Source organism: Suncus etruscus, chromosome 14, assembly GCF_024139225.1.
Source record: "Suncus etruscus isolate mSunEtr1 chromosome 14, mSunEtr1.pri.cur, whole genome shotgun sequence".
Taxonomy (NCBI): Eukaryota; Metazoa; Chordata; class Mammalia; order Eulipotyphla; family Soricidae; genus Suncus; species Suncus etruscus.
The window spans coordinates 31200149-31213985 of NC_064861.1; the positions used below are offsets into that span (position 1 = coordinate 31200149).

The 13837-nt window shown below is 38.3% G+C and overlaps 1 protein-coding gene across 1 annotated transcript in view; it reads left to right on the plus strand.

Annotated features, from left to right (window-relative positions):
* CDKL3 (cyclin dependent kinase like 3) overlaps positions 1 to 9819 on the plus strand; it is a 51688-nt gene extending 41869 nt beyond the window's left edge. The window contains exons 6-11 of the mRNA XM_049787369.1: positions 4249 to 4337; positions 5635 to 5788; positions 6276 to 6604; positions 7477 to 7570; positions 9491 to 9653; positions 9815 to 9819. Coding sequence (XP_049643326.1) covers positions 4249 to 4337; positions 5635 to 5788; positions 6276 to 6604; positions 7477 to 7570; positions 9491 to 9653; positions 9815 to 9819 — 834 coding nt within the window. The remainder of the gene's footprint in view (positions 1 to 4248; positions 4338 to 5634; positions 5789 to 6275; positions 6605 to 7476; positions 7571 to 9490; positions 9654 to 9814) is intronic.
* Positions 9820 to 13837: the final 4018 nt, after the last annotated feature.

The following is a 13837-nucleotide window of genomic DNA, read 5'->3' on the forward strand; positions in this document are numbered from 1 at the left end:
GAGACCCCTGACCTCTGATTTTCCATTACTTTCTATCTCATATTCCTTTTTTCCTCCTATCTCATATTCTTTCTTCATGCCTCATTTCTTTCCTTCTCTGACCTCCTTTGACTTGGATCTATGCATTTATCTTTAAAACATTACATTCAAGGGGCCGGAGCGAAAGCACAGTAGTAGGGTGTTTGCCTTGCACACAGCTGACCCAGGATGGACCTCGGTTCGATTCCCAGCTTCACATATGGTACCTACCCCAAGCCTGGAGCGATTTCTGAGCACATAGCCAGGAGTAACACCTGAGCTTCACCAGGTGTGGCTCCCCCTAAAAAAGTAAACAAAAAAAACCCAACAACACCAAAACAAAACATAAAAATAAAACACATTACATTCCAGGAACTGAAGCAACAGTGAAATAGGTGGGGTGCTTGCCTTAAATGCAGTCAACCCAACCTAGATTCCTGGCATCCCATATGCCCCCACAAAGAACTTCCAGAAGTAATTCCTGAACAACAGGAGAAGACATTTTTCGGGTCACATCAGAATACCTTGAACAAGGAGGACTTATTTGGAAAAATTGCACAAGTGTCTGCCCTGATGGAGCTGCAGCCATGGTGGGCACACGAAAGGCTTTGTAAGCAGATTGAAGGAAAGAAATCCAGATGTGATTATTATGCATCGTTTTTTACACCGCGAGGCCCTCATAGCCAAGACTTTACCGGCAGACCTAGTTCCCCTGTTGGATGATGATCGTGCGCATGGTAAACTTTGTAAAGTCACGACCCGTGAAAAGTGCACGTTTGCAGGTTTGTGTGAGGATGTGGGAGCAAAGCATAAAACTTGGCTATTTCATATGGAGATCCAGTGGTTGTTGCGTGGCAAGGTTTTGGTTCGTGTGTATGAGCTGTTGTGGGAGGAACTTAAAGTGTTTCTGACAAATGAGACATCAGATTATGCAAAGCTGCTTGCAAGTGATGAGTGATGTGCGAGGCTGGCATACCTGGCAGATATTTTCATCATCTGAATGAACTGAACACATGAATGCAAGGTAGAAATGAAAACCTGCTTACAAGTACAGCTAGAATAAGTGGATTCTGTTCAAAGGTGCAACTTTGGCATCAACATGTGGAAAGTGGCCATCTTGAAATATTCACACTCATCAAGCAATGGCAAGGTGTTCACACTCTGCTGCACTGTGTGAGATAATAGTTAAACATTTAAAAACTCTGGAAGAGAAGTTGTCATTTTATTTCTCTTCAGTCTCCACTGAATGCCTTGACTGGGCTTGGGACCCTTATAGCTCAGCGTAAGTTGATGGAAAGGACATAACTTTACAGGAGCAGGAGGAACTAACTGAACTGAGACAAAATCGTGGTTTTAGGCTAAGATTTGATGACCTACCTTTGGACAGTCTGGCAAACGAAGGTATTTTGACATTGCTCCCATTTTCCACTACATATCTGTGTGAGATAAGCTTTTCAAGCCTGATTGCTATAAAAACTAAAGACAGAGAAAGACTGAGCGTTATTGATGAAAAGCTACGTGTATGTCTTTCTTTTATTCCTGCCAGAATATCAGCTTTGTGTTCAGCCAAACGGGCCCAGGTTTTGCGTTGAGTTAAGTGAACAGAAATGTGAAAAATTATTATTTCATAGTAAAGTAATTATAAAGTAATTTCTTTGTGTTTATTTGATTCCTATTCAAGAGAATTACTTTGTATGTATAGTCAATATAGGCACAGAGTTAAATTTTTTTTTAACAGTTTCTAATGGTGGTGTGCGTCCTGAATTTTTTCATTAAAAAAGTGTGCCATGGGGCCGGTGAGGTGGCACTAGAAGTAAGGTGTCTGCCTTGCAAGCGCTAGCCAAGGAAGGACCGTGGTTTGATCCCCCAGTGTCCCATATGGTCCCCCCAAGCCAGGGGCAATTTCTGAGCACTTAGCCAGGAGTAACCCCTGAGCATCAAATGGGTATGGCCCGCCCCCCGAAAAAAAAGGTGTGCCTTTGCACAAAAAAGCTTTTAAAACACTGGCATAGTCAAACTCTCAGACAAGGATTTTAGAGTAGTAATATGGAGAATGCTCATAGAACTCAAAGAAAGAATAGATCAAGCTGAAGAGAGCACAATCAAAAAACTCCAAACTGAAATAACAGGACTGAAAAACTCAGTAAATAAAATTAAAAGTTCAATGGAAAGCCTCTCAAACAGAGTAACAGCAGCTGAGAACAGAATCAGCGAGCTGGAAAATGAGATGCAGAACAACTCCATACAGCAGAAGAGACTGGAAAAGAACCTTAATGCAAACAGACAATGGAAAAAACACTCAAAAAATGTGAACAGATGAGGGGGCCGGAGAGGTAAGGCATTTGCCTTGCATGCAGAAGGACCTGGTTTGAATCCCGGCATCCCATATGGTCCCCCGAGCCTTCCAGGAGCAATTTCTGAGCATGGAGCCAAGAGTAACCCTGGAGCCCTGCCGGGTGTGACCCAAAAACCAAAAAAAAAAAAAAAAAAAAAAAGAATGTGAACAGATGAAAATAGAAGTCCTTGACAAATTCAACAGAAATGAATCAATGAGACCCAGAGTCCCAGGAAGAAAATCCCCAGGAAGAATCAATAGTCAAGGACATCATTACAGAGAAACTCCCAGAGCTAAAGACAACATGCAACCAAATCCTGCATGCCCAAAGAGTACCAGCTAAAAGAGACCCAAAGAAAAGCACTCCAAGACACCCCTAGTCACGATGACAAATCCCACAGATAGGGATAGAATACTGAAAGCAGCAAGATAAAAAAGGGAAATTGCATTCAAAGGAGCATCCTTAAGATTTACAGCAGACCTGTCACAAGAAACCCTCAAGGCCCGAAGGCAGTGATGGGATATAGTGACATAACTCAACTAAATGAATGCTTCGCCTAGAATACTGCACCCAGCCAGACTCACTTTCAGGTCTGAAGAAGGTATACATAGCTTCATGGACAAACAGCAGCTCAGAAACTTTACCAAGTCAAAACCAGCCTTAAAAGAAAAACTGAAAGACAAGACAGACCAACAGACATAACAAACTTCTACACAAAGATGGCACTAAATCCCATGACAATTATCTCTCTCAATGTCAATGGACTAAATGCACCAGTTATTATTGCATTTTGCCTTCTTTCAGTGGAAGAATGAAAATTATTATGCGCATGTTTTTTAAAATTCTGTCTATATATTTTAATTACAGAAACCTGTTCTATATAATTATAGTTATCTATATGCAGAGACTTTAAGTGCAAATTGATATCCGAAATTCTGTTTCTGTTGTTCCCTCATGTGAATTTATTTTTGATGTTCATAAAGTTGAAGTACTTCCAAGATAGGGTGACTGAAAAAGAGCTGTTCTAATATGAATTATTTAAATATTTGTACAATTAAATTAAGACATAGAAAAGGGCTCTAGATTAGGAATTGGAAAATATGCGTTAAAATTCTAGTTTGGCAAAAAGGTAATCGTATTTCTGAATATATATATATATAAATATAATATACTGAAATAACGTAGATAATCATCCATGAAATTTCCACATAACAGAACTGATAGAATAAAAATGAGCTAATTAATGTCTGCTAATTTCAGTAGAAACAGATCATTTCTGTTTAGCTAGGATCAAAACATTTAATTAAAACTTGTAATAGTGTACAAGTTTCTTGGGGCGGGGAGGGGGGAAGGTGAGAACACAAAAATTCCTTAGATCTAATTATATATTTTCAAGCTCATTATTTTTTTTTACCTCTGAGCAATTAATTTTTTTTTTTTGTGGTTTTTAGGTCACACCCGGCAGTGATCAGGGGATACTCCTGGCTCCATGCTCAGAAATTGCTCCTGCATGCACGGGCGACCATATGGGACACTGGGATTTGAACTGATGACCTTCTGCATGAAAGGCAAATGCCTTACCTCCATGCTATCTCTCCGGCCCCCAATTAATTATTTCTATATTCATCAAATAAATTTAATTTTAACCTACTAGAGTCCTATAAAGAGTTTAACATTGGGGCCGGAGATATAGCATGGAGGTAAGGCATTTGAATTGCATGTGAAGGACAGTGGTTCAAATCCCGGCATCCCATATGGTCCCCTGAGCCTGCCAGGAGCGATTTCTGAGGTTAGAGCCAGGAGGAACCTCTGAGCACTGCCGGGTGTGATGCAAAAACAAAAACAAAAAACAAAAAAGAGTTTAACATTAAAATCTTTTTTCAAATTAACCTAGGCTTGTTTACAAATTGATCCAGCTGAGAGAATTTCATCTACTGATCTTTTGCATCATGAGTATTTTACTAGAGATGGATTTGTCGAAAAGTAAGCATTTTCCTTGACTATGGATTTTTAAAATGTTTTGTATTGGAAATGTTACTGGCATCAATATTGCTATATAGGCTAATGGAACATAACCGAAAAATCAGTTCACAAAAACTCAGTATCTGTAAAAGGGCTTTGATTGTTTAGCTAGCCAATTTACCAATGTCATTACATAAATTCTAAAAAAACAATTGTAACTAATAAAATAATTATTATAAAGTTATTATTTCCTAATCAGTGTGATAAGTTCTTTTCACATTTTCAATGACTAAACAGGTCATAGATAAGAATAAGTAATCAGGGGCCAGAGGATGGTACAGTGGGTAAAGGGGCTTACCTTGCATACAGCAGACCTGGGTTCAATCCCTGGCAGGCCCATATAGTTCTCAGTATCTGTCAGAAGTAAGGTCTAAGCACAGGCAAATGTAACCCCAAAATAAAAATAAAATAACAGTAATTTTAACTTTATTCCATTTATGATCTCTGAATTACAATGGTCTAATTTTTCCTCTTTGGATAACATCTTTCATCTATATATTTTAGTTAGCATTCATTTACTGATTTTTTTTCTCGGCCCTATTCTGTTTTTATGCCTATTGTCTTATTTTCCTTAATCAAATTTTAAGTTTCCTGAAAAGATAATAATTTTTTGGAAGGGAGTGTGGTTTTCGGATCACACCCAGCAATGCTCAGGAATTACTCATGGCTGTACACTCAGGAATCACTTGTGGTACTTGTGGGGGACTGTAAGTAATGCCAGGGATCAATCCCAGGTTCACTGCTTGCATGCCAAGCATCCTACCTTATGTATTATTGTTCCAGCCCAGGGTCATGCTTTTAATAGCACTTTTGTGTTTCTCATTTAGTATATAGATTAACACATATTTAATCTATAATGTAGATTTAAATATATAATACAAAAGTAAAAATAAGTCATATTTTTAAAAAATATCATTTTTTATTTGGGCTTTCAAAGAAACAAGAGGTTTCTTAGTAATTGCAAAATTAACCACACCTTTGGGTGTGAGGCCATAAAAATGGATATCAGTTGAAAATGTAATCTGATGTGGGGCCAGAGGGATAGTGCAGTGTTAAGACATTTGCCTTGCACGCCCTAACCTAGAGTAATTAAAATTTTAGCATTTCAAAAGAAATTTTATCCTAAAACAAAAGAAAAGGGAAATAAATAGAAAATACCATTACTTCAGGGTGACTTTTCAATAACCAATGATGTTTTCTATTAAAGATAACTATTCTATAAACAAAAATACTTTTGTTGCTATGTTTATTCTATCAGATTCATCCCAGAACTGAAAGCTAAGATAGTACAAGAAGCAAAAGTCAATTCATTTGTAAAGCCAAAGGAGAATTCTAAAGAAAATGAATTTATAAAAGATGAAAGAAAATCCTTTTATACCCATACACTGCTGACGACTTCAGATATGGGAAAGGTAAACATTTACTTTTTAAGCAGTATAATTATGTTATATATACCATCTTAATAACAAAAATAACTGTTCTCGGGCCCAGAGAGATAGCACAGCAGCGGTTGCCTTGCAAGCAGCCGATCCAGGACCAAAGGTGGTTGGTTCGAATCCCGGTGTCCCATATGGTCCCCCGTGCCTGCCAGGAGCTATTTCTGAGCAGATAGCCAGGAGTAACCCCTGAGCACCGCTGGGTGCGGCCCAAAAACAAAAACAAAAACAAAACAAAAAAAATAACTGTTCTCCTATGGTCAGAGTAATAGTATAGTGAGTAGGGCTCTTGCCTTGTACTTGACCAACATGCCATCCCATATGGTCTCCTGAGATCTGCCAGGAGTGATCCCTGAGCATAGTCAGGAGTAAGCCCTGAGTACTGGTCAGTGTGCCCCCCTCAAACAAGCAAACAAACAAAAACTGTTTTATTGATTCAGAGTTTGGATGCTCTCTATTTCAGGAAATGGAGAAAGAAAAAAGGTCCAAGGATGTGAAAGTCAGAGTTTTTAAAGTCAAAGGAGTTAAAGGAGATACTTTAGGACCAAAAAAGGTAGAGTGTGAAGGTGGACATAGTCAACAGAATGCAATGGAAGGCGTTCATACTATGTCTCAAGATACAAAACCTGTAATTAATGCACCACCAAAACGTGTCAATCCCATCAATAACTCAACTGGCATAAAATATGATCTGCGTGCTGGAGCTAGCATGGTGATGCCTCCTATCAAAAAAGCTGGGAGTCATTTAACAACTTCAAATACCAATGTAAATGTCTCCCACTCTAACTTAAGGTGAGTTATTAAAAAAAGAAAAGTGGATCCAAGTAATGAATGTTTCTATAGTTTAGTGATATTTAAAATAATTAAGTTTATACTCCTGGAAATATACTAAATTTGAAGATACATTCCAATTATAATCTTATAATGAAACATTACTGAGTACTTCTAATAAATGTTATAGAAGTTAACTTATTTTGGTTTTGTAGATGTTTGGTTAATTCACATTGTTTAGTAACTCAGATTGATTCTGTCTGTCTGACCTGGCTGTAAATTATGCTTGATTAAATTAGTGATTGACGGTGGAAGCCAGGTAAATAGACATTTATGTTTTAGTTCAAAGATACAGCAAGCTCCAGACTGAAAGAATTCTGTTGTTCTTGATGTGTCCTCCCCAAAAATGACTGCAATAACCATGGTTATAAATCAGTCTTTCATAATTGGCATAGTTAAATATTTAAGAACTCCAGTCCATAACACAGAAGGTAAAAGATAAATTCAGCTTATCTTTTATCATAATAGTCACCATTTATGTTAGTTATGAGTCAGTAGTTCTCGGCTTCATTTCCACTCCTCTGCTTAGAACCATTTAAGGACTGACATTCATTTAGACACTTTAGTGTTCAAATAATAAGACTTACACAGTACAGTATTTGTTATTTGAACTTAGAAGGTCTCTTTTGAAAGATGGGGATGAGGTGCCAGAGGCACATATCTTAAGGTTCAGGTGTCGATTCTGGCAGAGTTTGGGGGACCATGTGTAATCCTGGGAACTGAACCCAGGTCAGTCCCTGTGCAAGGCAAGCACCTTAGTTGTACTATCTCTAAGGTACCTAGAATCACTTCTTGAGAGTTAGTATGACTTTTTTTTTCTTTCCAAATAATAGATTAACTGAAAGAACAAAAAAGAGATGTACCTCTTCACAGCCTATTGTAGAAGTTACATCCAATAGCCAGCAAGAGGATACAATTCTCACACAAGTAAGACAAGAAGCTAGTCATGAAAATATGGTTCCTTACAATATCCTTCCCTCCCAGTTTTCTTTTTCTTAGGGACTTCTTTTCTTAGGGACTTTCTTTTACCTTCGGGACTTAACATCTTTCAAAATGTACTTTCAGTTTCCCTTTTCCCCTCCCTGAGATGAATGTAACTATTTTTTAGTGCTTTCCCAATTTGAGCCAACTTCTTATCATTTAATTCACATAGTTAATGTGTTACTTATAACACATTAGCTTAATAAATTAAAAGTTTTCACCTTTAGAAACAAGACCTTTTGATTTTACAATTCAACAATATCTTTTTAACATCCTTATAGACTAAAAATAATTGCCATAATGTATCTTACTTTTGTGGGGAAGGGGCATGGAATTCCACCCAACTGTGCTCAGTGCTTACTTCTGGCTCTGCACTCAGAGATCACTCCTGGTGCTGCACAGGGGACCATGTAGGATGCTGGGAATTGAATCCAGGTCAACTGCATGCAAGGCAAGTGCCCTACCTGCTGACTATCTCTCCAGTCCATATATCTTACTTTTCACTAGGGAAAAAAATAGTATGATTCTTCCACTCATTTTTATAGGAAAATATCTTATTAAAAATTGAAGCAAAGTGTTAATGATAGTAATAAAAACTGAAAACAGCACACATCCATTCAAGAGTAAATAACTGATTAAGCACAATTGAGCATATCCACACAGTCAGATACTATACATAACATTGTAAGAAGAGTAGTTATTTGTTGCATTAATTAAATGGAGGCCTTTATTCTCCATGGCCACGTGGCTTCATCCCCCATCAACAGTCGGGCCTGGGGTCCAGGAAAGCTACGGGTATTGAACTCACTTATAGGCAGGCTTCAGGAAGCATCAACTTTATTCATGCCCTATCCACCACATGTGTGGCCTATATCATAACCTTTTAAGCATTCAGCCATTCTTAGCTAGCCCTGCATCTCAACTCCTGTCAGCCATCTTCCCTTTGACCTCCATGCTGGCAAAAGACCAAAAAGGGCAAAAAGGGCCCTCATCCCCTCTGGTCACAACCTTATCTACCCTTTCCAAGACCCCTCCCAGGAAATGGGCGGGGTCTTGTAGGTAAGGTCAAGTTACCTAGGAAGAATGGATGGATGAGGCTTCAGTTATTAACCAATGGAAGTTTTTATAAACATCTGTAGTCAAGTGAGCAAAATAGATAACGAGAAGATTTTTCAGAATTTGAGTTCACAAATTATTTTTGGGGTGATTTTATATCATACAAAGCATAAAATTTTGTGAATAGAGAAGTTAATTTTTCTTAGAATGAGTCAAAGTCAGCATAACAAACAGGATTAAAAATTAAAGGTTGATGTTATGGTTCTCTTGATCAGAACTGTCCTCAGAACAGTCAGTATGAGATTTCTTCTTTTTTTTTTATTAGTAATTACATTTGTGAAACTTCTTGTATCAGTTATAAAATCATTAATGAAATAGCCAAAGATTCAGTATGCTCCCATTTTTTTTCTCCAGAGATGGGAAATACATTTAAAAATGTGTGTGTGTCAATTGTCGTTTGGATAGGCACAGCAAAATATGGAAGAAATCGGAAATAAACACCTTTGACCTAAAAAAAAAACCAGGGAGCTCTTACCCCTGAAGCACCTTGGCACAACAAATACTAGTATCCTCCAGTATACTAGTAAACAAATTTCTATTCAGAGTTCATGTAAACAGTGTGAGAAGATTTCTTTATAAAACTTTTAGTGGAATTTTATCTGTTATATATTTGATGATATTCTATTATATTCTTAATTATTAAAATAATCTTATAAGATAAGCTCTGTGTAATAGGCAAGCTTAATGTTATCCTAGACTTGTCATTTAATAGTTACATATTTTTTAAAATTACCTCACTTATTTGTTTAGAGCCAAGTGGAAAAGGGTGTATTTAATGAGAGAACAGGTCAAAGTGACCAAATGGCAAGTGGGAGCAAAAGAAACCCAAATTTCTTCAGGTCTGAACAAAAAGAATTCCATTTCCCAGAATTGCCTTTCATAATACAGTCAAAGGAGACTAAAGAAATGGAAGGTATGTATTTGTTGCATGACCTTACAGATCTCCCTGTTTAATATTTTATGAGACTTCCTGTGTGTTTTGCCACATAACTTATGTCTTATGTTATTTAGAGAATAGCAAGTTTCTATGTATAGCCATCTCAGCTTATATTAATTATCCCCTCCTCACCATAGTTTAATGTAGGGTGAATTTTAAAATTTATATCAATATTGTTTGAACAGTTGAACAGAATTTGAGAAAGTATCTCAAACAATACCTAGAAAATATAGTATTGGATGGCTAAACCAGAAAACATAAACAATGATATAAAATATTATTTTGGCCACAAAGGCATATGTATTTATCTTTATCCTCTACCTTTCTGTGTTCTCTCTAATTTATTCCCCTACTTCTGACGTCTGTTACCTTATCTTCACAAAGATTTGCTGTCAGCTAGCTCCTGTAATCTTGTTGAAATGTCCCATTTGGTTTCATTTGGCCCATTTTGGTTCAGCATATGCCCTGCAATAAATCAGTTACCTATATTTCTCCATTATTATTTACCCATGTGACATATGAGCAGGAATGATATATATGCATCAGTGACTCAAGATTTTATTTTTAAAAATTTGGTGGTGTTTGGGGCCACACCCAGCAAGCAGTATTCAGGGCTTATTTCTAGCATTTTGCACAGCATCACTCCTGGAGGGCTTGAAGGGGGGACTATATGAGGTACTGGGGATCGAACCTGACTCTAACTTGTGCAAAGCTAGTACCCTACCCCAGTCCCCCAAACTTTAATAGACTGAGATTTATAACATGTTAAGTTGGTACAAATATTTTTTACACTGAATGTTTTAATTTTTGAAGAACAGTGACACCTTGTGAAAAGTTAATATAATAACAAGAATATAATGAGCTTGCTAGGTCAAGAGAAATTATCTGATCCACTTAACAGAATTTACAAATATATAAATCTATATTTTTTTTTGTTTTTGAATCACACCCAGCGGCGCTCAGGGGTTACTCCTGGCTCTACGCTCAGAAATCGCTCCTGGCAGGCTTGGGAGACCATATGGGATGCCGGGATTCGAACCACTGTCCTTCTGCATGCAAGGCAAATTCCTTGTCTCCATGCTATCTCTCTGGCCCCAAATTTATAAATATTTAAATATGTAAATAATATATAAAATTCATATATTTGAGGCCGGAGAGGTGGCGCTACAGGTAAGGTGTCTTGGAAGCGCTAGCCAAGGAAGGACTGCAGTTCGATCCCCCGGCATCCCATATGGTCCCCCCAAGCCAGGGGCAATTTCTGAGCGCTTAGCCAGGAGTAACCCCTGAACATCAAACAGGTGTGGCCCAAAAAACAAAAAAATTTTATATATTTATAAATATATAAATTTACAGAATTTACATTCAATAGAAAATGAATGTCCTTTATAAATATCTAGTAGATATTTATAATGAACTTGGGTCCATACTGGGTTGGCCATGTGCAAGGCAGACACACTACCTTTGTGCTATTGCCTCGGACCAGTTTCTTATTTTTATGTAAAAGTCATAGCATGGGACCCGGAGAGATAGCACAGCAGCGTTTGCCTTGCAAGCAGCTGATCCAGAACCAAAGGTGGTTGGTTCGAATCCTGGTGTCCCATATGGTCCCCCGTGCCTGCCAGGAGCTATTTCTGAACAGACAGCCAGGAGTAACCCCTGAGCACCGCCGGGTGTGGCCCAAAAAACAAACAAAAAAACCCAACAACAAAAAAAAGTCATAGCATAGAGGTAAAGCATTTGCCTTGCATGCAGAAGGACAATGGTTCGAATCCCAGCATCCCATATGGTCCCCCATGCCTTCCCAGGGCGATTTCTGAGCATAGAGTCAGAAGTAACCCTTGAGAACTGCTGGGTGTGTCCCAAAAACAAAACAAAACAAAAAGTCATTGCTTTTTGTTTTGTTTTTTTTGGGTCACACCCAGCAGCACTCAGGGTTTACTTCTGGCTCTATGCTCAGAAATCACTCCTGACAGGCTCGGGGGACCATATGGGATGCTGGGATTCAAACCACTGTCCTTCTGCATGCAAGGCAAATGCCTTGTCTCCATGCTATCTCTCTGGTCTCAAAGTCATTGCATTTTAATACACAATAAAATTAGCAAAAACTTAAAAAAATCGAAGAATTAGAAAAATAGAGAAGCGTGGTGAAAGCAGTTAGGAAAAAACTACACTTGCCAGAGAGATAGCATGGAGGTAGGGCATTTGCCTTTCATGTAGAAGGACAGTGGTTCAAAAATCCTGGCATCCCATAGGTCGCCTGAGCCTGCCAGGAATGATTTCTGAGCGAAGAGCCAGGAGTAATCCCTGGTTACTGGGTGTGACCCAAAAAAAACAAAATAAATAAATAAATAAATAAATAAATAAATAAATAGAAAGAAAGAAAAGAAAAAAACTACACTAACAACTACCATGACAATATTAACGAGTAGAAGTAGAATGCCTGTCTTGAATACAGGCAGGGGGTGGGGAGGAGTGATATAGGGGGCTTTGGTGGTGGGAAGGTTGCACTAGTGAAGAGGGGTGTTCTTTGTATGACTGAAACCAAACTACAAGGCAAACCTACCTGCTGTGCTATCATTCCAGCCCCTTCCTTTTTTTTTTTTTTCTTTCAAGCAAAACCAGGGTCTTTGTTGTTGTTGAAGTGAAATTAGGTTTTCTTCAGAAATTTTGAGTGAAGAGGGGAGAAAGAGAATAATCCTCAAAAGAACATGAGCATTCTTTTGCAAAGACAGAGAGCATCCCAGTACACATCCCAGTATGGAAATAGGAAAATACACATCTCAAGAGGGGAGAAGTGGGAGATGCAGGCACATGTATGCATAGGCTGGTGAAACACAGATGCATAATGACATAAGGGTCTAGAGACCAAATGTTAAAAAAATATATATGTGTATATATATATATATATATATATATATATATATATATTATTTGGTAAGTAATATTGAGGTCGGGCCGGAGAGATAGCATAGTGATAGGGCGTTTGCCTTGCATGTGGCCACCTGGACAGACCCGTTTAACTCCGGGTATCTCGTATGGTCCCTGGAGCCTGACAGGGGCAATTTCTGAGTGCAGAGCCAGGAGTAACTCCTGAGTGCTTCCGGGTGTGGCAAAAAAAAAAAAAAAAAAAAAGAAAAGAAAAGAAAAGGAAAGGAAAGGAAAGGAAAGGAAAGGAAAGGAAAGGAAAGGAAAGGAAAGGAAAGGAAAGGAAAGGAAAGGAAAGGAAAGGAAAGGAAAGAAATTCTGAGGAAGGGGAAGGAAAGAAAGACAGAGTACAGGCTGATACACATCTCAGTGTTAAAGTAGGAAGTGCACAGATCCAGAGCTAAGATGCTGGTGAAATGTTCTCAGGCACCTTGTATCAAGGCAACAGGTGCACCTGTATTTACTTTTAGAACACAGGAACTTCACAAAATGAAAGGAACAAGAAGCTGCCAGATATTGGCTGGAAATGTAGAAGCTAAAAAGCCAGAGAATCTCAATCTTTTTTAAACCACCTTTTTATTGGGGCTGGAGCAGAGGTGCAGCGGTAGGGCATTTGCCTTGCACATGGCTGATCCAGCACAGACCTCGGTTCGATCCCTGGTGTTCCATATGGTCCCCTCTCCAAGCCAGGAGTGATTTCTGAACGCATCTCCAGGAGTAACCTCTGAGCATCACTGGGTGTGGCCCAAAAACCAAGGAAAAAAAACCCCAACAACTTTTTATTAACACATATGCAATAAAAATGAATGAGAAAATTCTATAGACATATATTGTAAAACGGTGTAGGTATTCTCAAATTTATTTAAACATTAATCGTTAAATTATTTATATTTTCTTAATTTGAGCATCATTATAAAAAACTACCCAGTTGTCATTCTAATAAAACTCCAGCTTACATGAACTCATAATTTTATCTGATGACCTGTTATCTCAATCGTGGTTGATTGGGGCCGTAGAGATAGCATGGAGGTAAGGCGTTTGCCTTTCATGCAGGAGGATGCTGGATTTCCGTCATCCCATATGGTCCCGGAGCCTGCCTGGAGCGATTTCTGAGCATAGAGCCAGGAGTAGCCCCTGAATGCTGCTGGGTGTGACCCAAAAGCCAAAAAAAAAAAAAAATCATGCTTGATTAGTGTAATTATTAGCTTTGCTTCAAACTAGCTAATTATATTTTT